Genomic DNA, 23,370 nt, shown 5'->3' with positions numbered 1-23,370 from the left:
AAAAGGTAAGCTAGTTGGTGGAGAGCAAAAATAGTTGTTAGAAGGCATGAGAACTGCCAGGGAGCAAAAGTGCTCAGCAGGCATAAACTATTGCCGAAGAGCAAAATTGCTTGGAGTGTGTAACAGTTGTGAGAGAGCAATAGTTCTCATAGGGCATAGTGACTGTCGGAGAGCAAAAGATGTTTTAATGGTATTATTTACCCAAGAAAGGAAGTCAGAGTGAAATAACAAGTCACAAAGGATAGTTCTAGGATCACTTGCTTGTAAATACTCATGAGGTGAATACTCATATTTATAGTGAGGAACAAAATCTATCACTAATGAGGTGAAATATTTTAAGATTCTGGTTATCAAATCACCAGTCAACTCAAACTCGTATGAGTTTACGTTCCTACACCCTCAAACCTTGTTAACTCACAAGTAGAATGTTTATTAGTAGGTTTGTCAATACAATCAAACTTAGTTAAACATGCGTAAAACTGAGTTTAGAGATTTAGAGAGCTCAGTTGTACATTTGGAAACAGCCAAAATCGATGCTTGATTTGTTTGTTTCTTCTAGGCCACGATTTATGCGAAATGCACCTAGGGAAAATTTATTGTTCGCAGGTTTGCTCTAGCAAGTTTTTGTTTGTGTTGGGTGTTGATGTTGGGTTCTCCTATAGATATCTCTTGATTTCTTCTCAACCCTGCTCCTCTTTGCTCTGAATCTCCTCCACAATTTGCCATCTCAAAAGTCCCATTTCCTTTCTCTTTCTAGTTTCAAATGCAAGGCTGGTGGCACAAGCTAAAAAGTAAAGGTTTTAGCTTTTGATCTTTACTCCTTATGTTGGAAAATTGGGCCTCCATTGAAGTCCAACAACTTTTTTTTTTTTTTGTTTAATGCCTAATATATCATATAATCAACTAGAGTAAAAAAAACCAATGTAATGATAGAAGGAGAAGAATATTAGAAAAATATAGCAAATATTTAAAAATATATATTATATGATAAACTAATAATAATAATAATATTGTAGTAAAAAAATAAAATGTTATGTATAGCATCATATAATGTTAAATTATTATTTGATTTATATATATTATATTTTTTTTATGACGATTTGAATTGACAAAGTTCTCGCTAGTTAATGTAAACTCTTGAATTTGATAACCTTGGTTAAGATATTTTCCTATTTGATGTAATTAAATCATATCTTATTTCTCTATTTAATGTAATCAAAGCTTTAACAATCTCACGAAAGCGGCTTTTAAATGGAGTCTTTATTGTTTGGGTTTGGGTCTAATTCTACCTTACAAACTTTGACTTATGAGAGTTCTCCCCTATTTGTATACTTTTTTTGAGCTCTATCTTGTATCAATGGTTGGCTTGCTCTCTCTATACAAACAACACTCTTAATGGATTTTGATACAATCTTAAAATTAGGGTTTGGGCCTAACTTAATTCGAGAAAATTGGTTTCTCCACTAATTTACTTTTTCAAGGCTCTATCTCAAGTCAATGTGGTATTTGAGTTTCTCCCAATAGTCATAATTGCCCAAGTTGTATATGCTCTGTTTGTCATATCCCTTGGTGTGGGACTAACCATTTTTTTAGAATGCATTTTAGGCAGCTTCCTAATGAAGCTGCTACTAAGGTGGGCTAAGGGTGACCACAAATAAGGCAGATTTCATACAATATATATATATATATATATATATATATATATATATATATATATATTTATATATGAAAAGGGATTGGAGCAAATTCTTGTAAAAAGAAGTTGGCTACAAGGATAGGAATAAATGATATCCTTTAGCAAAATATTGTTGGCTGATAGGAACAATTAGTAATATAGAACAATCAAGATCAATTTTTGATTACTTTTATTGAACAACACTACTTCTGCCAATAGAGAAGAAGCCAAAATTGATACCAATTGATAGGAACAATTAGTAATACAGAACAATCAAGATCAATTCTTGATTACTTTTATTGAACAACACTGCTTCTGCCAATAGAGTAGAAGCCAGAATTCCAGATTACAACTGAGGAAGCTTTGAGAGATCCTCGGTCTCCTACCTGTCTATTTATAATAGCGAGTTACATGACAGATTTAAAAGGAAACCTATCATTGTCATTTAATTGGCACAAAGAAAAAGAACACGGTTGGAAATGATATATATCTTGTTTCTACCTGCTTGAATAGTGATTTTTTCATTCACGTGGACAAACACATGATGTCAATATGCATTTGATGTTCTCTTCCAGAATTTTTTCAGAATATCTCCTGGATTTTGTTTCGCGGATGGTCTTGCTTCATTAGCTCTTTTGCGGCAAGGAATGAAAGATAAAACAAGTGATGGAGTGTTTGATTGGAATGTTACCGGGGCTTCCATCTGTTATCTTGCTGTTGAGGTGCACATTTTTCGGTCTAATTTTGCTGTTATTGTGTTTTTTTCTTTTCATATTCCAAGTTTCAAAGTTTAAAACTGAAAACTTATATATAAATTGTTTTTGTTTACATCAGCTCTTAGAGACTGATTTTAAGAAACTATAACTAGAAAGTTATTATTGGGAAACAGCATTTATTACATTGAAATACAGAGCTGTAATAGCTGCTTTGTTTCAGAATAACCTCAACAACACCCGTAGATATAAAATACACTTAAATTGGGACAAAAACATTTTGCTAATCCATTTTTTTCTTGATGACAGAGCTTTAGTTATTTTCTGTTGACGCTTGCACTTGAAATTTTACCTTCTATCAAATTGACTTCATTCATGATCAAAAAGTGGTGGGAAAAAATTAATATCTTCCGGCATGATAGTCCTTATTCGGAACCTCTGTTGGAATCTTCCTCTGAAACTGTTGTTACGGACTTCGATGAAGATGTAGATGTAAAAACAGAAAGAAATAGAGTACTTTCAGGTTCTCTTGACAATTCCATTATCTACCTGCGCAATCTTCGTAAGGTATTTCCTAGTATTATTCAGTTAAACATGCTTTTTGTGTAAAGAAAAATGTTGTGCATTTCAAATCATTGTGTCATGCTTAGATGAAGTGGTATTTTCTGAATTTAAGGTATATTTTGAGGAGAAGCATCATGGAAGAAAAGTTGCAGTAGATTCTTTAACTTTCTCAGTCCAGGAAGGAGAATGTTTTGGCTTTTTAGGAACAAATGGAGCTGGAAAGACCACAACTCTTTCTATGCTATGCGGTATGTCAGATTTCTGATCATGATATCTTACTGCATGTCTTGTGATAACCCCTGTTTTTTTGGCTATCAAACTTAGTTTTTAATCAAAACCTCTGAAAACCTGCATTGTTTTTTTTTTTTTTTATCCTAACTTTGAGATGAAGGAGAAAAGTACAAATGGAGGATGAGAAATACTCTAGCTAAATTATTCAAGACCAAGAAGGAAAAATTGAAAAGAAAAACTATGGACAAGACACATACAACATAGAATGCCTGTCTCTGTAAATTTACCAGATGCTTCCCCTATAAGACAAATAACAGTATTCCAAAGTATGTAGGAGAACTTCACATTCTTAAAGACAACTGATGGCCAATAGAGATTCTAGTGTTTCTTTCGATCAAAAACTCTGAGATATACATTGAGACATTGTAAAATTATCACATAGTAACTACTGAAGATTGTTGAGGCATGCTTGAAAGGAAAAGAACATGAAAAGGGAAAACTGAATATTATTCGATGTGTTGAGAATAAAGAAAATAGGATTTGAGATTAATCTCCCTTGTGTATAAACCACACTTAGGGTAATCTATTTATAATAGAGAGAGGTACAATTAAAAAGAGTAACTGAAAATAAATAGACTAAATAGAAGATATTGTTTTATATTGTGATTAACAATATCTTAATAATATCAAACAATATCTAACACTCCCCATCAAGCTGGAGCATACAAATCGTATGTGCTAAGCTTGTTACAAATATAATCAATTCTAGGCCCCCGTAAAGACTTAGTAAAAATATCTACTAACTGATCACTTGAGTTAACAAACTCAGTTTTGATGTCTCCAAACATGATCTTTTCTCGAATGAAATGCAATCAATCTCAATGTGTTTGGTCCTCTCATGAAAGATAGGATTAGAGCTAATATGAAGAGCAGCCTGATTGTCACACACAAGTGTCATTTAAGTAACATCTCCAAATTGTAACTCTCTAAGCAATTGCTTGAGCCAAACAAGTTCACAGGCAGCTGAGGCCATAGTTCTATATTCTGCTTCTGCACTGGATCTTGCTACAACACGCTGTTTCTTACTTTTCCATGAGATCAAGTTACCACCAATGGAGACACAATACCCAGATGTAGATCTTCTATCAGAAGGGGATCCTGCCTAATCAGCATTTGAATAGCACACAACTCTTGTATGGTTATTAGAACCATATAACAATCCTTTTCCAAGGGATCTTTTAATATACTTCAAGATACGAATGACTGCATTCCAATGATCTTCACATGGAGAATTAAGAAATTGGCTTACCACACTGACTGCAAAGGAAATGTCAGGACGAGTAACGGTAAGATAATTCAATTTTCCAACCAATCTTCTATACTGCTCAGGATCAAATATAAGCTCCCCCTGATTTGGTAGAAGTTTAGTATTGGGATCCATAGGTGTATCAACAAACTCATCGACCCAGTTTCCTCCAGAATATCCATGGCATACTTTCTCTGAGATATAACAATACCATCATTGGACTGTGCCACCTCAATACCCAAGAAATATCTGAGTTTGCCAAGATCTTTGGTCTGAAAATGGTGACAGAGATGCTGTTTCAACTGAGAGATGCCATGGTTGTTACTCCCTGTAAGAACGATGTCATCAACATATACTATCAAGTAAACACATCCAGCACTCGAGTGTTGATAAAAGAAGAATGATCTGCTTCACAACGAGTCATACCAAATTGCTGAACAACATTGCTAAACTTTCCAGACCTAGCCCTAGGCCATATAGGGATTTGCGAACACGACATACCATCCCAGAAGACTTCTCCTGAGCAACAAACCCAGGAGGTTGCTCCATATAAATTTCTTCTTGCAAATCACCATTGAGGAAAGCATTTTTAACATCCAGTTGATAAAGAGGCCATTGTTGAAGAGCAGCCATGGCGATAAATAAACGAACATAAGTCATCTTTGCCATGGGGGAAAAGGTATCTCCATAATCCAACCCAAAAATTTGAGTATAACTTTTGGTCACAATACAAGCTTTGAGGCGATCAATAGTACCATTAGGTCCAACTTTGATAGCAAACACCCACCTGCAACCAACAACAGTTTCCCAGACGGTAACGGGACTAGTTCCACTGTTAAAAAGAGCACTTAGTTCATCTGTCATGGCCTGACGCCAAGCAAGATGGGCTAAAGCATCATGGATAATTTTTGGAATGGTCACAGAAGAAAGAGAGGAAAGACATGTATAAAAAGGTAATGACAATCGATGATAACTCAAAGCAATATAATAAGGACAGGGATTACGGGTAGAACGTATACCTTTTCGGAGGGCAATGGGAAGGTCAGACTCAGGTGTCAGCTCCGGAGGAGACAGAGTAGTAGGCACTTGAGTGGAGTCACATGATGGTGGTTGTGATCGGTTTCGGCGACTATAAACCTGAAGAGGTGGTGGAGGAGAAGCTGACTGTGGAGCAGGGACTGAGGGTGAAGAAGACACAGTAAGAGGGTCACAAACAATAGGAACATTAAAGGTACTAGGAGAGTTGTCAGGATTGGATGGAGTCAGAGGTGAAGATTGACTCTTAAAATAAAGGGAGAACTCAGCAAAGGTGACATCTGCAGACACAAAATAACGGTTAAGAAAAGGAGAAAAACATTTGTATCCTTTTAGTGATCTTGTAAACCCTAAGAAAACACACTTATGTGATCTAGAAGAAAACTTGTCCAGACCAGAACTAAAATTATGAACAAAACATGTAGACCCGAAAACTCTTAGAGGTAAGGGATGAAAAGGTTCATGAGGGAATAAAATAGAATGAGGTATGTTATTCTTTAAAACCGAAGAAGGCATACGATTAATGAGATAACAGGCAGTAAGAATGACATCACTCCAGAAATGTTCAGGAACCTCTCCATGAATTAAAAGAGTACGAGTGGTTTCAATAAGATGTCTATTTTTACGTTCAGCTACACCATTTTGTTGAGGGGTATAAGTACAAGAAGTTTGATGCAAAATCCCATGAGAAGCCATAAATTGTTTAAAAGAATGAGAAAGATATTCACGGCCATTATCATTGCGCAAAACTCTAATAGAAACACCGAACTGAGTTTTAATTTCATTAAAAAAAGATTGAAAGATATGAAATAATTTCGAACGATGTTTCATTAAAAATAACCAAGTACATCAGGAATAATCATCAATGAAAGTAACAAAGTATTGAAAATCTAAAGTAGACTCAACGCGGCTAGGACCCCAAATGTCAGAGTGAACCAAGGCAAAAGGGGACGAAGCATCACGTGTGACACTATGGAAAGGAAGTATGATTATGCTTGCCTAATTGACAAGACTCACAATCCAAACAAGACAACTTGGACAAGGCAGGGACAAGCTGGTGTAACTTGACAAGGCTTGAATGACCTAACTGAGCATGAATAAGAGAGGGAGACTCCATAACTGCACCAATGTGTGTAGAGGGACGGAGATGATAAAGACCATGAGACTCATATCCCGTGCCAATTACCTGTTTCGAACTCTGGTCCTGTAAACACACAAAATTGTTGATAAAAGAAACAACATAATCAAGGGAACGAGTTAGACGACTAATGGACAATAGGTTAAAAGGAGACCAAGGGACATAAAGAACATTATCAATGGTTAAAGAAGTGAAAAGTTTAACAGTGCCAATACCATGAGATGAGACTCTAGAACCACCAGCCAGTGTAACAGAAGGTAAAGGATTAGTAGAGGATAAAGAAGAGAACAAAGATTTGTTACCATTAATATGATTAGTGGCTCCTGAATCAAAAACCCAAGGACCAGGAGAAGAAGATTGAGTCAGACCAACAAAAGATGTACTTGTGCGAGCAACAGATGCAGTGGAACTAGAAGACTGTTGATCCTTATACCATTTGAGAAATTTGTTGAACATAGTAGGTATATCGGATGAAACAGAAGAGATTTCAGAACTGGAAGAGACGCGGCTTCGAATGGTGCGCGAGGGACGATCAGAACCGTATGGTCGCCGGTCGGAACTGACACTCCGGCGGCGGCGGTTCCGGTGGCGGCAGCGGCGACGAAAAAAAAAACCTTAAGCTCTAAATACCATATTGAGAATAAGGAAAATAGGATTTGAGATTAATCTCCCTTGTGTATAAACCACACATTGAGTAATCTATTTATAATAGAAAGAGATACAATTAAAAAAAGTAACTAAAAATAAATAGAGTAAATAGAAGATATTGTTTGATATTGTGATTAACAATATCTAACAATATCTTAATAATATCAAACAATATCTAAACAATATCTAACACAATGAGTTTGTAATACAAGCATTAATCCTCTTTTATAAGCTAGGGAAACTAAATATATTAAGCAAAGTAGGAAATGTAGGAAGGAAAAAAATCTATCCATATAGTTACAAATAATATATACTCAATATACAAGAATATTCTGTTCTATTCACAACACTCTCCTTCAACTTGGTGATTGAATATAACCATTCCTAAATTACTATAATTTGTTGGAATCTCATTGTGGGTAGTTCCTTGGTGGATACATCTTATCCATTGGAGTCCTGAAGAGACGTAAGCCAAAGTTATTAGTCTATTGTCCAGCTTCTCTTTGACGAACTATTTATTAATTTCTATATGTTTGGTTTTAGATATATTAATAGCAGAATTGTCCAACTTCTCTATCAATTTCTATATGTTTGGTTTTAGATATGTGCAATATTAATAGCAGAATTGTCCAACTTCTCTTTGTCTCGGGTTTTAAAATCTGCATCAGCTTTGGCTGGACCTTTTGAGAGTAATATGAATCATTTGGGCCATTGAAGAAAATTATGGCTATCAAATCATAAATCATATATGGTTGGGAGATGACTAGCACCCAAGGGCAGTGGGTTGCCACAAGGAAAGATGATTATATTTCATTGCAGAGATAGAAGCAGAAATAGAGAGATATTTATTTTATTGTCTCTATATTGTTCAAAGCATTATACAAAGGGAACATTTATATTAGCTACCCTTGCAAATGCCAATAGATCAAAAGAAAAAATAGTATAACACAAAAAGGGAATGGTGGAAAAATGAATTAAAGGTTGTTAAAGATCTTACATCAACTAGAGATAAGAAAAATTTACAGTATATATGTGTGTAAATCTCATCTTACAATACAAGCCAGTTTTGTAGGATTGTGTTTGGCTTAAAGTCCACTTCTGAATATGATGTCAGAGCCATTTAAATGGCAATGCTAGCGAAATTTGTTGTTTGTTAGGCCTATCGGACCATTCATAAATATCTAGTCTCATGTTCGAGATGTATATGCTTCAATGTAAGAAGAGTGTATTAGAGATTTCACATCAATAGGGATAAAGCAAATTTACAATATATAAGTGACTGCAAATCTCTTCTTACAAGTCGGTTTTGTGCTGCTGAATTAGACTTACTGTAGGGAAATATTATGTTGTTAGCAACTAGGTTTGCTAATGTATTTAGAGAGAAAATATTTTTTATATTCTTATTCTAATAATAAGTTCAATCTTCTAATAATAATGGGGTCTACGTAAAGTGGATAATTATAAATGTTACGAAGAATTTCATTGGGGGGAATTTTATGTTAGGCCAAATTTAATAGATTTCAAATAGTTATACCTGTAGAAAAGGTTTTTGTAATTGTAATTCCTCGCTGTTGAATAGCTGTGAACTAGGTTTTTCTCTCGTCTTCGGGGTTTATTATTCCTAAAGTTCTGTTTTGCTTTTCCAAACAGGGGAAGAATCTCCTTCTGATGGGACTGCTTTTATTTTTGGCAAAGATATATGTTCCCATCCAAAGGCTGCTCGTCGATATGTATGTTTCTTTGGAAAAAACATTGAAAAATTTAAGATATACATGAATACATCTGACCCTTTTTTGTCTATCTTAATTTTTACTCTCAGATTGGATATTGTCCACAATTTGATGCCCTATTGGAATACTTAACTGTTCAAGAGCATCTTGAACTTTATGCCAGAATAAAAGGTGTTCCAGATTTTGCAATGGAAAATGTATGTGTAAGAAAGTTCTAATTATCTTCATAGTTAGGATAATTTATGAAATAGTGTTCATTTGTGCATAATCATTTTATAATTCATAATTGTTGAATATAGAGAAAATAGAGTTTGAGATTAATCTCCCTTATGTATAAACCACACATAGGATAATCTATTTATAATAGAGAGAGATATGACTAAAAAGAGTAACTAAAAATAAATAGAGTAAATAGAAGATATTGTTTGATATTGTGATTAACAATATCTTAACAATATCTAAATAATATCCAACAATAATTTCCTGCTAACAGCCTTAGACATTTAAAAAGCCATTCTTTTTCATCTGGTTCATGAGATAAAAGATAATAAAAAGGAAAAGTAATTAAAATATATGAACATTGGCATTACACTTATCTAGTCTACAAATTCTATTAAAACAACATAATTTAATGTATCCTAAATAAAAAGGTTTTGGACAAATGTTTTTGCACAAACACTGAACAATATATCATGTTAGCTGTCAGTCGGTCTTTTCAAATAGTTGAGTTCTTAAAGATTTCTAACCATAAGATCAAACATATTTGTGTTAGACATGAACAATGTACATGAGACCGGGAGAAAACCACACTCCACTACATGAAGCAAAATTACACATAAAACTTGTGTACTGTTGAAGCACTTGGAATACTAACGACAGATGCAAGGAAAGAAACCAGTGCTGCTTTTGTCCAATTTTACTACCCATCTTCATCTTTTTATAAGAATACCTTTAATTTTATTATATTTTCACTTTAGTAAAGGTCCATGAATCCTCTGATAAAATTTAAAATATATGAAAGATATATAAAGAAATCGGAGTTTGAATTAATTTACGCACCTAATTTAAAATATGAACTGTGTTGTGAGTCTAACCATTCTTTAACTCTTGAAATAGCTGTCATTAAACAGTCCAAGACTTAAAAAGCAGTCAATGATTGCCAACATTGATCTATAGGATGATAGCACCAGTGACTTCCTATTATCCATTTTCTTCAAAGCCTAGTCATTTCTGTTGAAATTTATCCTTCACTTTGTTATTATACAGTCAACCATGGTCAATGGTCACCTATGGTCAATGGTCAATGATTAACTTGAATTGTTTCTTTTAAATCTGTACAGATGTTGTTTTAAGTACAGCTGTCAGTTTTGTATCTTGTAGTATAAATACATGTTGTACAGCATTTTCGAAGTGGTGATAATTCAGTAAAATCAGTTTGTTAATGTTACATTTTTATCTCCATTATCTCGTTCAAATCATCTAACACACTTAGAACAGAGTCAAACAAAATAAAATAGGCTTTATATGGTTTAGTTTGCTTGATTCCCATCAGTACTTTTAAAATATTAGAACAAACAACTAAATTCAATGGCATGAACATTGTTTTATACACACAAATATACAATGAAGATTAAATTTTTCAGGGTTAGAGTTGGAGTAATTTTATTCCTCATTATGTTATATTATATATGTGTGTGTGTGTTCGCATGCATGTGTATTCATATATTCTCTTTCAATGATTATTTGGACAGGTTGTTATGGAAAAGTTGTCCGAGTTTGACTTGTTGAAACATGCCAATAAACCATCATTTTCGCTTAGTGGAGGGAATAAAAGAAAACTGTCTGTTGCAATTGCAATGATTGGTGATCCACCTATAGTCATTCTTGATGAACCATCCACAGGTACAATAACAGTTCTCAATTATCTTATTTCTTTAAACATCATGAAAATGCATTTTTTACCATTTTAATTTTTAGAATCGCATTTAAATGTATCTTGGTCCTTGATTTATACGCCTAAATTTTTAGTTCATTTGGTTCTTTGTGATGCTATAAAATCCCAGTTCACCAAGTGGTCTAGAATTGAATATTTTTTGCCTTCAATTCTTTGATTAAAATTGTTCTAAAATAGTTTCTGCATATTTATTTGTTAGTGATTTTTATTTTGAAGTAAGGGGCATGTTCTCCATTCATGGATCTTAGCATAGGTCTAATGATTTTTGACACAAAGCAACTGGACCTCTCATTTCAGGATTGAGCTTTTTAAGCTATATATAGATATATAGATTAGCTGAGACATATTGTTATGCTTGATGAATTACAAAAGTAATATCTATGATTGCTGATTTTTTATAATTCTAGGTATGGATCCCATTGCCAAAAGGTTCATGTGGGATGTAATATCTAGGATCTCAACAAGACGAGGAAAGACTGCAGTAATTCTGACTACACACAGCATGAATGAAGCCCAAGCCTTATGTACCAGAATAGGGATAATGGTACAAACTTATTTTCGTTTCTCTTGACTCTTGAAGCTCTCTGCCTTGAACCCACAAACATATACCTATTATTTGTTTAATTTCTGAAGGTTGGTGGACAATTACGATGTATTGGAAGTCCACAGCATCTAAAAACAAGATTTGGGAATCATTTGGAACTAGAGGTATTTATGGTTATAGTAACAAAAGGCATTTTTTTATGCTTTTTCATTTTTCCTAGACAAAAAGTATCTTCAAAATATGTAATTCTTGGTTACCCTGTTTCCAGGTCAAACCTACTGAAGTGAGTTCTGTGGACTTGCAAACCCTCTGCCAAGCTATTCAAGAAAGACTTCTTGAAGTCCCGTCTCATCCTAGAAGCTTACTTAATGACCTTGAAATTTGCATTGGAGGCACTGACTCTGTCACATCAGGAAATACCTCCATTGCAGAGATTAGCTTGACAAGAGAAATGATAAGCTTAATTGGGCACTGGCTTGGTAATGAAGAAAGAGTAAAGACATTGATCTCTTGTACGCCTGTCTTTGAAGGAGCTTCTCAGGAACAATTATCAGAACAATTGTTTCGAGGTGGTATGTATGAATCTTCTATATCATTTGGAAACTTTTCAGAGTCAAGAATCCTTTTTTTCTTTGTGGAATTTATTATCAAGAATGAATTCGTATTGTGTTTAATGTGTTTGTAAGTATACATGTATTGGCCAAAATCCTTATTCAATAAAATACTAAAATTTCTGGAAAATCGAACTTTCACATTTAAATTATCTTATAATAACAGAAGCAGAGATGTGTGAGTGATATATTTTAAGCAGCGTTTGCAAGTCCAAGAAAACCTTGGGTGCCGCATAGGCTGTACAAATTCATCTTATGTCCTGTGTGTATTCTATTAAAAAAATGTGTGTAAATTGCATGATGGTTTTCAAACTTTAGTGTGCTTTCGACTAACGGAATATCATTGTTTATAGTTAATACTTAATATTGTGCAAAGCAAATTCTTTATAAATTCTTCATCATTTTCATTCTGAGCTGAAGATGGAGAAACAGACATATATTTCATACCTAAATCCTGTTTGGATAAATTTTTCCAGAAATATTTATTGGAGAAGAAAATGTGATAAAAGTTTCTTCTGTATGTTCAAATTAGTTTATTTTGTAAAAGTTAAAATCAGATTTGGAGAAGCTAAATAAGATAGCTTTCACATTATCTTATGTATAAGCTAGTTTTAGATTATGGGAAAAGTTTATTTTATCTGTTTTCTACTTTGTAATGCAATGGCTTACAGAGAAGTTTATCTGAACATGTTCATACAAAGCCAAATGTGAGCCTTCACCTAATAGTAGCTTTAAAGAGAGTTGGTTCATGACGACAACGTAAAGATCTTATTTTATTTTTAATTGTGTTGGTAATCAGGTGGAATTCCATTGCCAGTATTTTCAGAGTGGTGGCTGTCTAAACAAAAATTCTCAGAAATTGATTCATTTATTCTCTCTTCATTTCATGGAGCAAGATGCCAAGGGTGCAATGGTTTGAGCATCAGATATCAGGTTTGTTATGATTGAAAAACCTCGCATTGAATTTTTAGAAGGCATGTGTAATTTTTTAACTATTTACACTTGAAGTAGTTTTATTTTCTAACTAATTTCGTATTCAGGGAAACAAATGCCATACAGATATGAGAATCCCACTTCTCTTGGATTTTATTCCCATATCTTCTCAACTCTTGCACTCCACACCAATATCTATTTTGTCCCTCTCTAATCTTCCTTAATCCATCGCCAATGTACTCTTGATTTCATTTTAGAGAAAATAAGTTCAGTTGTCATATGTATTGTTCAAAATTACTTTAAATCTGCTGAAACGGGAGTGGAACGCCTTTGAACAGAGTAGAGAGGGCAGAATTAAATGGAAGCAATCCCCTATTTTATGTTACTTTAGAAGAAGTCTTGAACCAGAAAATTTCAAACACGTGAGTTGTTGGGTGAAAAGCACGTGAAAAGTTTAGATGTCATGTCCCTTCATGCAAATGCCCTTTGGACATGAAGCGTGGGTAATGTGCTAGCCTACCCTTCCTTGTGCTAAAACTTAACTTTTATTTAAAAGAATGGGAGCAACAGGCATCCATTTCTTGATAGCCTAGTATTGGAAGCGGCCTGTATTCTAAATCAAGTATCCCAAAACCGAAGATATTAGGTGAATGCACATATTATTCTAAAATCAAGGCACCTTGTAAGGTATATCTGTTTACCCTACAACCAGAGATATTTGGATCCTTCTTTTACATACCTATCCTACGGATTCAAAGTGCCAGAAGTAGACAAGAAAAATGAATCTTTACCTTTCTCCAACATTACTTCCATGTAACCTGAGAGGTGTTGAAAGACTTTTATTAGTTCTGAAGTTTCCAACCTTAAGTCAGAAACATCCAAGAATGAGTAAGGAAGAGGTGGGATTGAACTATGGGGACATGTAACTAGTTTGATTTTCTCGCTTGATGCAAGAAGGGATAATACTTGGTTTATGTGCATTCTAATTGTTGGAGATCTTACATCAACTACAAATATAGTTGGATTATAGTATGTATAGGTGCAGGTCTCACCTTAGGAATCAATTTTATAAAATTGAGTTAGGCTTAAAGTTTATTTTCTAATATTGTATTTAAGTCTATTTTGGCAAAGTTTGTTAGGCTTTTCATGCCACTTACTATCGGGCCACTATTGGACCACCTACAAATATCTAGTCCTTCTTTCAAGATGTCTAGTCTTTGATTTAAATGAGTGTGTCGAAGATTTCACATTGACTAGAAATATGATCAAATTATAGTGTATAAATGAATGCAAACCTCATCTTACAAACCATGTTTGTGAGATTAACTTTAAAGTCCACTTTCTAATACTAGCCTTTGACTTTTTGTCTAAAAAAGATGAAAGATATAACTATGAAAATGGAGAGACAAATTTGTGGGACATTACTGGGGCATAGTGTTAGACTTCTTTGAATTGGCAGAATTACCTCTTGATGAATCAAATTTAGAGACTGAACTTTTTTTTGTCTCAAACGAAGGTTACGGAGAAGAGAAGAATGAAACTACTAGTGTTTGACAATAATTTAGTAGTGATGTTTGTAGATTGTAGGCTATTATAGTCAATATTGAAGTAAGACTAATATTTAGGCGGAAACTATATTTCTTTTGCTATGCTCACAAATGTCTTCTTTGCAAAATTGTGATCATTATAATTATGGATTAATGAGAATTGATCAACATCTCTTTATTGATCAATATTATACTTCATAGAAAATATTTTATAGATCTTTTTTATCGTATCCAAAATGTATTATATACTAAATACTAATTTGTTAATACTAAACTTTATGAAAAACTGTCATAGTTCTGTATCCGTATTAAATCTTACTAAGTATCCAAGCTTCATAGATCAAGATTAATGTCTAATGCATGAAGAGGGAGTATGTAGAAATGTAAAATCATTCATGATTCTTTACTTGATACCTTAACCTTTTAAAGAGAGTTTGGTTACGGTTTTGATGTCTTGAATAATGCCAGACATATCTTGTTATTGATGGTCGGCAGTTTATCTTCACTTTGTTCTGGCAAGGTGGAACATTTTGTATATGCATTTGATTGCAGTGTGTCCAGGTTGAATTTTACAGTGGATATAGTAATTTATCTTTTGTTGACTGCAGTTACCATATAATGAGGAGTTTTCCTTGGCAGACGTTTTTGGACTTCTTGAAAGAAATAGGTAAATGCAAGGGCCCTGTTGTTTATTTTTCCTGCTCATCAAAAAACGTGACCAAATTCCACCAAAATATCATTTGCAGGAATACATTAGGGATTGCGGAGTACAGCATCAGCCAGTCAACTCTAGAGACAATATTTAATCATTTTGCAGCTAATCCATGAGGTGCCCTCATTTTACAATCCCTTTCATAATTGCTGTTTGTTGGTTATAACGTGTTTAAATGTATCAAAATGATGATACTCCTTCACTTCTCCTGCCTGGATTAAACATAGAGTCCTTGGACGAGATTCTAAGGCCATGTATATTGTATAGTCAATGATTATAGTGCCAATGAATTGTAAATAGATTTCTAGTACTAAGTCCCTTAATCAATCTAACTGTCTGGTAGAGGGTGATCCATCTTGGGATTATCCTCAATAAATCTTGTTCCGTTCTAACACCCATTGGTGGAGAATACGGAGTTTGCTGCTATGCACTCCGCACCGCAGCCATCTACTAGCTACCAGCATACTCCAAAAAATGTGCTCCAATCATGAATATACTTATTATTTCTCAGGCAATTGCCTTTTACCCTTTGTAACTATTTTCTGGACATCATTTTTATCCATATTAGTGTACGGAACGTAATTTTGATTGTTAGTTGAAGTTTAGGAATTTAATTTTTGGAATGCAATATATTTTGAAAACTGAATTCTGGAAATGTATGAAATTAAAAATTTAGGCTACTGAGCACTTATTTTGAAGACCTTGTAGAGAAACGTCTACTTCTTAAAATTGCTCAAAGTTAATTTTGATATAGATGTGGTGTGGGTATAAATTTTGAGAGCTCGTCCTTCTAAACAAGCTTTTTCTTCTAGCATATCCATTTATATTAAAAATTATCACTTTGTCCTTTTTGTTTTATAACAAATTATTCAATTCAGTATAGTTATAAAATTGTATAATCTAAAATATATTTTTAAATTCTTTGTAATTGCACATATAAATGCATTATCAGAATGTACATTGTAGTTTGAATTGGCAGCACTTTTCTCTCTATCGTTATAGTTACGGGTAATATTTTTTGAAAATTTTCCTGCCTCAATACGTCAACCTTATATTTAGTGTATCTCCTAATTCGTATAAAAAATTCGTATAAATTCCTGTCTAAATTCGTATATAAAATTTGTATGTATGTCATAATTTGTCTCTATTGTTATGAATTCATATTTTTATTAACTTGTCAACTTGTGACAAATATATGTTTACGCTAGTAGTCCTACCGAACTTTCAGCGAAACCATATATATAATTTAGCATCAATGCTAATGCTTATAGTAAATATTAAAGAAATATAGTATGTGCGAGTCATGATGTTTAAATTCATCATCTTGTTCTTGTTTAGGAGAAGGTTGAACTTGTGCAAAAGGAGGTGAGATTGATGAAGATGATTAGCCTGGTGTAAATTTAAGCATAAACTGTCATTTATTGCTGAAAAAATGTAAGACAATTATCATATCCTCCAAATTCTTGTTTTTTTCAATTATATTTAACACAAGATGCTTTATTGTTCATATTCAACTTGTATGATGACATTTGAAGAACTTGCTAGAAAAAAATAAAAGGTTTAAATCTTTCATATAGGCTCGTCCTCTTTTGACTATTTGTGCGACATGTAGAAGATGTCATGTCATATGGACAATTAGAAAAACCATCTTTAATATGTTGTAACAAGTCTCCATTATCAATAAGCTTTTCATAGTCACATTGAGAAAATAAATTTTTGTTTCATAAGTAATCGAGTATAATCAATGCATCATTTACACATTCTAAACTTTTAATAATTCAAATTTTACAAAATTTAAACTAATCATGAGTTAGATATCATTTATGCATAAGAAATAATGATTTAAAAGCTTTAAATGGTATGATAAACATCTAACATACTAAAGGTTTTAGGTCTTAGAGGACAGCCTTGACAGTCGTATGGAACTTCTAAAAGGGTTCCCAACATAGGGAATTTTTTCTTGCACCCCATGTTTTCTTATTACATTCCCATAAGTAAGTTAAAAAGTTAAATTTGTCCTCTTCTTCTCCCCTCTTCCTCCCCTACACCAGAGCACCTTCATACTTTCCTCCACCTCCATCCCATCTTCTCCCATCTCCATCTTCATCTCCACCCCATCTTTTTCTTCCACCTCCACTTCCACCACATCTCTTCTTCCACCTCCATCCTAAAAAACATTCACAAGTGTCCATTAAAACAAATGGAAGGATCATAATAATATAAAGTGTAAGGAAGAAGATGGAAAGATGTGGAATGGAACCATAATTACAATAGGTGTATAATTAGAATTTGAAAAAATATAGGGGGTGCAGGAAGAAATTTCCCCAACATATTAGAGTGATATTTGCATTTTTGTTTCTGACAAAAATAAAACCTGGATGTATTTGTAATTTGAATTTGAATGAAAACAATAGTAAATTATTTTACATAATAGTCTCTTAAAATATTCTGATGCAAGAATTTACCCTCGTGTATACAATGCAGCGTTAGAGGAATTTCTATTATAGGTATTAGTCTTGCTTCATCTTGTCAATTCTTATTTGTAAGCATAATCATCGTAGAAAAACGGGTTAGTAATAATATGATTGTTCGAAAAAAAGTCTTCAAATCACATATTCACAACATTTAAATTCTCCTCTTCCCCTCTCTACAAGTCTCCCATTTTTCTTCGAATTTCCTTTTTATTATCCAAGAAATATTATGCATGAGATTGACAGATCTTTGTTGTTCATGAGAGGGACCTTGGCTTCCAATTTCTTTTATATAAAGATAAATTAATATATTAATAATTATATTTTTTTTTACTGTTAGTATATATATATTGGTAACTCTAAACTTTTCGATGTACTTAAAATTGCAAAATGAGACAATTCAAATGTTGATGTTAGATATGCATTTTGTAGACCTAGACGTGCCCATCAGCGTTAACACTCCTAATTGTAGGATTGGGTCATAAACATGTGGTGATAATTTTTAGTGATTAATTCAGTTTGAGTTTATATCACGAATTTCTATGAAGTTAATGACCTGGTTAGGCTATTTAGAGATATTTTTAACAGGACCTCACATCTAACATGTCATCGATATCAATATCGAGTACCTACATTACACAAGATTTACTTGATTTTATTGCTTGGTTAATGAAAATGCATTTAACTTACACTATTAAAAGAAAAATCAAGTATTACATACTATCAAAATATCGATAAATCTAAATTTTCAGACTTTTGATGAATAAAAATTCGTTGATAAAATAATTATTAATAAATTTTACCAACAAAAATTTTAAATCCCTCAATAATCCAACAATCAAATTGTTATTTCTAAATTTACGTTATAGAAGGATATATTCTCAATAATTATCGAAAGATATTTTGATGAGTCCCAATTTACTGATAAATGTAACCATCGATTATTATTGAAGAATTATTCTATTAAAAAATTGATAGCTAACTTAATGTTATGTTAGTGACACAACAATCTGTCGGTAAACGTAATGCATATTTCTTCATCAGTGAATTATATTTCCTACACTCAAAATAGACATGCCAATATATACAAACCTGTCAATATAGGCACACATGCAATAGTGCAATGAGCTATATTCCCTACGTTCAAGCAGACCTATGGATATTTCCTAAAAAAAACATACAATACTTGTTAACATTTAAATCTTTAAATATATGTTTCAATTTTTTACAATATTATATTACATAGTCCAAAGAGAGTAGAAAATAAGTTACTAAACTAATAATATGTTGATAGACATATTTTCACATGAAAAAAGCACCTAATAAAGTAAGAAAATAGATTGTTGATAAGTATGTATAAACTTCTAATAATCTATATAATCATTAAAATTATTGTCTTCTCGTTGAGGATCTCGTTCTTGTTGCTGGGACTGTGGCTCTTGGACTGGGTTGAGGTGTTGTTGGGATGATGTTAAGTTGGGGTGATGTTGAAGACAGGTCTGAGCATCAGGAAACAGATATTCCATGACTAAATTTTGAAAGAATTCAAATGATAGATTCTAATTCTCACAAGCATCATTGTGTACTTCTAGTTGTTGCTTGAGATAAGAAAACCTCAGCCTTGCAAGTGGAAGAAGATGGTTGGTGCTAGAGGTTAACCCTTCTACCTGTGTAATTTGCCGCAAGTTGTCTTATTCCATATGGTCTTCTTTTATTTTTCTTTTTCCACACTGACAACCTCAAAGTTGTCATTTTTTTCACAGACAAATGACAAATCATGTTGGATGAAGTCTACAAATTTCCCTCATATCAACGTCTTGAAAAGTGAGCATGATTTGTTGTTTGTAATGCCAAAAAACAGTTAACGATGTTGGGTGAAGATGATTGCATTTATACATTAAAAATGGAGACCTAAAAGGATTAACATTTGAGATAGGAACAAAACAAAAATCACGTTATATATAGTGTAGGAATCAATATATATAGTTAACCCTTTTCGTGTTGAATCTCAAATAAAAACTGAGTTTCACTCTATGCAATAACAACATAATCTAAGCATTATACTAAATGCTTCCTTATAGTGCAACAGCGAAACGAAAGTGGAAGAGTAAAGGAGAAAGCAAATGGAGTCAGGGGAAGAGCAATAAGAAAGAGGAGAGGGAAATATTTCGAAATGTAACAGTGACATGAAGTAACAGTGGATTTCATGGGGAGTGAAGAAGAAGACCATTTTTTATACAATTACAGAACACTTTTTGTTTATTCTCCCACAGCAATAAACTAATTAATGGCCTCTCTTGAGCCTATTTTAGTTGTGTCATCTTCCTAAATCACATTACATAATTACAACATATATGCTTGAGGGTGTCTTCGGTTGTTCCATGATATCCAAAGAAACTACAAATCTACCACTCTTTTTCAATAATCCTAACTAACTAATCAAATTTATGATTATTCCTTTTCAGTATATAATCTATTCTGAAACACTTTTAAGGTTCTACATATATCTATTTGCATGACTGAGACAGCATAATGCTTGCGCTTTCAGTGATCTCAGTTCTATTCCTCTTCATCTCCATCCCTCCTTCAACCTCTAACCTCACTCCAAACAGCATTGGCCTTTCATCTTCTTCCTTCTCGTCTGCATCATCTGATGAATATTTGGCCACCAAATCAAGAAGCTCCTTGCACTTTCTTTTCATGCTCCTCAGCTCACAGTTCAGCACCCCATTCTCCTTCTTAAGCCTCTTGTTTTCATCCACCAGATTACTGTACCCACAATACGATGAAGTTGATGACGACCTTTGATCTTCATCAGAATCTTGACCTGTCACTTGGTTTCCTACATTTCCTTGTTGCTTGTTGTTGCTCCAAGCTTTTCTTCTCCGAATCTCACATAGCTCTTCTCTTTCACCTTTCTTGAACTTCTCATTCAGAAACTCCCATCTACTTGTTGCAACCTTACGAAAACCCTAAACATCATCAAATACTTTTTTAGTTCTGCTGCCAACTTTTGATAGCAAAATATGCAATTAACATGTCAGAAGAGATGTGCAGAAGAAGCTATAATAATTTATGCACCAACACCAGAAGTTGGTCAGAACACATACATTGAATTTCATCACTCTGTGGGAAAACCTTATGACTTGACAACTCATCTTTTTGGTAAGAAATTAAGAAATGAAGTTACGAATATATTTTATTTTTTTAAATACTTTAAAAAAAATGTTACTAAGTCATGCACGGCTTCACGCCCACTAAAATTGAATTTTGTTGGTGCTTGTCTTGAAAGTTTGATAAGTAGGTATGAACTCTGACCAGACGCATCAAACAGGGTAAGAATTCAAAACAAACAAACATAGCAGTATGAACAAAGTCATCACATTCATATCAGTATTATTGCACTGTTTAATTAATGTTCATTTCCAATAATTTTGTTCTTTTCTAGAACACTTCACTCTTGCTTTATATAAGGAGAAGATATTTAACACTTTTTATTAGATACCTAACTATAGAAAAATTCTGTTCAACCCTTCATATCCAATTTGAAAATGGAGTCCAATATTTATTTGAGACACTATACGTAATTTAATTAAGGTCAAGCTGTCAAAATAGTAAAACTAAACAACCAAGTAAATCGTGTCGTAAATTTTTTTGCAATATCTTCTAAAACCATCAAAAACTTATAACATGACATCAAATAAATAAAACACAGAAATCATATAAACACTAACATAGAGTGAATGAATTCATGGTGTTACGTACATAAGTATTTAGCTGGCGCACAAAGCTGGAGAAGTTGCTGTGCTTGAAGAGTGTTGGGAGGAGATCACGTGCAAACTCCGCCGGCTGCCACACCACAAATGCCGTCCCGTCGGCATTCCACGAGACGACGTTGTCGGTAGCCGGATCCTCCACAAGCATGTAGGTCTTCAGCAAAAACGGCGGCGGAGTGCACTTTCTTCCTCCTCCCAACAACAATCCTTTATTATCTTTTATTTCCATTTTGTTGTATTGTTCTATTTTTGTCTAAAAAGAAAGATGGGTAATTTTTTTCCTTGAATGAGAAAAAGTGTAAGAAGAGAAAGGAAAGATCAATAAGATTGATAAGAAGAGAAGAGAAGAAGGGCAGTTAAGAACTCCCAACCCCAACAATAGAAACCCAACACGACTCCACAGTTCATGAGAATTGCAAGAGCTGAATTGATTTTGCTTGGCTATGGAAACCTTTCTCACAATGAATAAATAGTTGAAACGTAAGAACTAAGCCTACCCTATTTATTTATACATATATGAGGCTTCATGGCATGCACATTCTTTTACCCTAAAGTTAAAAATAAAGCAACTTGACTAAGTTGATTAAAGTAATGAGAGAAAGAGCAGCCCATTATAAAAGGCGTTGTTAAAATTTTGAATGGAGGATTGGAGAGAAGATGAAGTTTGCACGTGGGAGTGTTTGGTGGGATTCATTTTTTTCTACCAAAAATAATGTTAGTTTAAGCCATTTAGGTGTGCTCATACTTTCTTTCTTTCTCCGTTCTTTGTTTTTTTTTATTTATATATTTTTGTTGTTTCATTAATATTATGTGCGTCTTTCGTGCAAATTCCTCGATCACTGGCTGTTGGGTACTTAGTTTGATTTCTTCATCAAAAGTGATGAAATGGTTCGAGGGTTTTCCATGAAAGCAAGCGACTTGCTTTGACTTTCTGTGCAATTTCAGAAACTATTTTTTCTTCCATTCAAATGCGATGCTTCTATGTTCCATCAAGCTAACCGCGTGTACAACAAAATAATATCGACTATGACGTGGCACAATATTATATTCCAATATGCTGACTTTTTTTCTTATACTAAAAACTGTTATTACCACCTAATTTATTGAAAAAAAAAACGTAGTGATCAATTTAAAAATTAAATTTATAATTATAAATCAACTTATTTTGATAGTTTAAAATCTTTTTTATAGTCAATATCATTGATTCATAATAAAAATTATTTTAATTATTAAATTAGAGATTTAGTATAATTTTTTAAAATTATTTTTATTTATAAATTAGTATTAAATTGATTATTAGAGTGGTTAATTATTTTTTGTTGTAAAAATTGATTATTATATAAGATGTTTTTTTCGGTGTTTGTTTGATATGAATTTAGACTAATTGTTGTTGAAATATTAGTATTGTTTTTGTGTTTTTAGTGCATTTTTAAGATATATTAATCGATATTAACTAATTTTGATGTTTTTAAATATGTTAAAAATTATTTTAATATATTAATATTAATATATTTTGAAAACTGAACAGAGAGAAAGATTATTAAAAAAAGAAAGACAAGTAGTAAAAATGTTTGATATGTAGAAAACTTCCAAAGCAGGAAATTCCTATTCATGCTTTGTGTCACTCTCCTGGTTCACTTTAAATAAGATAGATGAATGTGAACTAACAAAATTGCGTGCAGGAGGAACTTTAAGTTTGTGATTTACTAGTGTAGTCACATACGGAACTATTAAATAATATAGATGGGATTTTAAAACTAATTTCTCAGGATACGACTTTCA

General features: G+C 33.0%; 2 protein-coding genes across 4 annotated transcripts in view; one reads left to right on the top strand and one right to left on the bottom strand.

Moving 5' to 3' along the window:
• LOC114184876 (ABC transporter A family member 1) overlaps positions 1-16,899 on the top strand; it is a 64,546-nt gene extending 47,647 nt beyond the window's left edge. The window contains exons 29-41 of one of the 3 annotated variants that reach the window (XM_028072263.1): positions 2,251-2,397; positions 2,698-2,955; positions 3,065-3,200; positions 8,961-9,040; positions 9,130-9,237; positions 10,792-10,942; positions 11,402-11,538; positions 11,628-11,702; positions 11,807-12,110; positions 12,949-13,082; positions 15,238-15,296; positions 15,376-15,458; positions 16,680-16,899. In XM_028072263.1, coding sequence (XP_027928064.1) covers positions 2,251-2,397; positions 2,698-2,955; positions 3,065-3,200; positions 8,961-9,040; positions 9,130-9,237; positions 10,792-10,942; positions 11,402-11,538; positions 11,628-11,702; positions 11,807-12,110; positions 12,949-13,082; positions 15,238-15,296; positions 15,376-15,457 — 1,671 coding nt within the window. In that variant the 3' untranslated portion in view covers position 15,458; positions 16,680-16,899. Of the gene's footprint in view, positions 1-2,250; positions 2,398-2,697; positions 2,956-3,064; positions 3,201-8,960; positions 9,041-9,129; positions 9,238-10,791; positions 10,943-11,401; positions 11,539-11,627; positions 11,703-11,806; positions 12,111-12,948; positions 13,083-15,237; positions 15,297-15,375; positions 15,924-16,679 lie in introns of those variants that run through there. The other 2 variants (XM_028072268.1, XM_028072254.1) reach the window with 2 other exon arrangements.
• Positions 16,900-19,978: 3,079 nt separating this feature from the next.
• On the bottom strand, positions 19,979-22,074 carry LOC114173795 (heat stress transcription factor B-3-like). The gene is made up of 2 exons (XM_028058405.1): positions 21,578-22,074; positions 19,979-20,784 (listed from the first exon to the last, which is right to left on the bottom strand). The coding sequence occupies exons 1-2, from the start codon at positions 21,815-21,817 to the stop codon at positions 20,320-20,322; spliced, it is 705 nt and encodes a 234-aa protein (XP_027914206.1). The 5' UTR covers positions 21,818-22,074; the 3' UTR covers positions 19,979-20,319.
• Between the last annotated feature and the right edge of the window lie 1,296 nt (positions 22,075-23,370).

This window comes from Vigna unguiculata, chromosome 1 (genome assembly GCF_004118075.2).
Source record: "Vigna unguiculata cultivar IT97K-499-35 chromosome 1, ASM411807v1, whole genome shotgun sequence".
NCBI lineage: Eukaryota > Viridiplantae > Streptophyta > Magnoliopsida > Fabales > Fabaceae > Vigna > Vigna unguiculata.
The sequence above is the reverse complement of the archived record's forward strand: the minus strand, read 5'-3'. Positions and strand labels throughout refer to the sequence as shown.

Bases quoted from the DNA above. Each gene is read 5' to 3' on its own strand.
- LOC114173795 (XM_028058405.1), bottom strand. From the start codon at position 21,817: ATGGAAATAAAAGATAATAAAGGATTGTTGTTGGGAGGAGGAAGAAAG. The intron at 20,785-21,577 runs GTACGTAACACC...GATGATGTTTAG, and splicing joins TGCGCCAGCTAAATACTTAT to GGTTTTCGTAAGGTTGCAAC.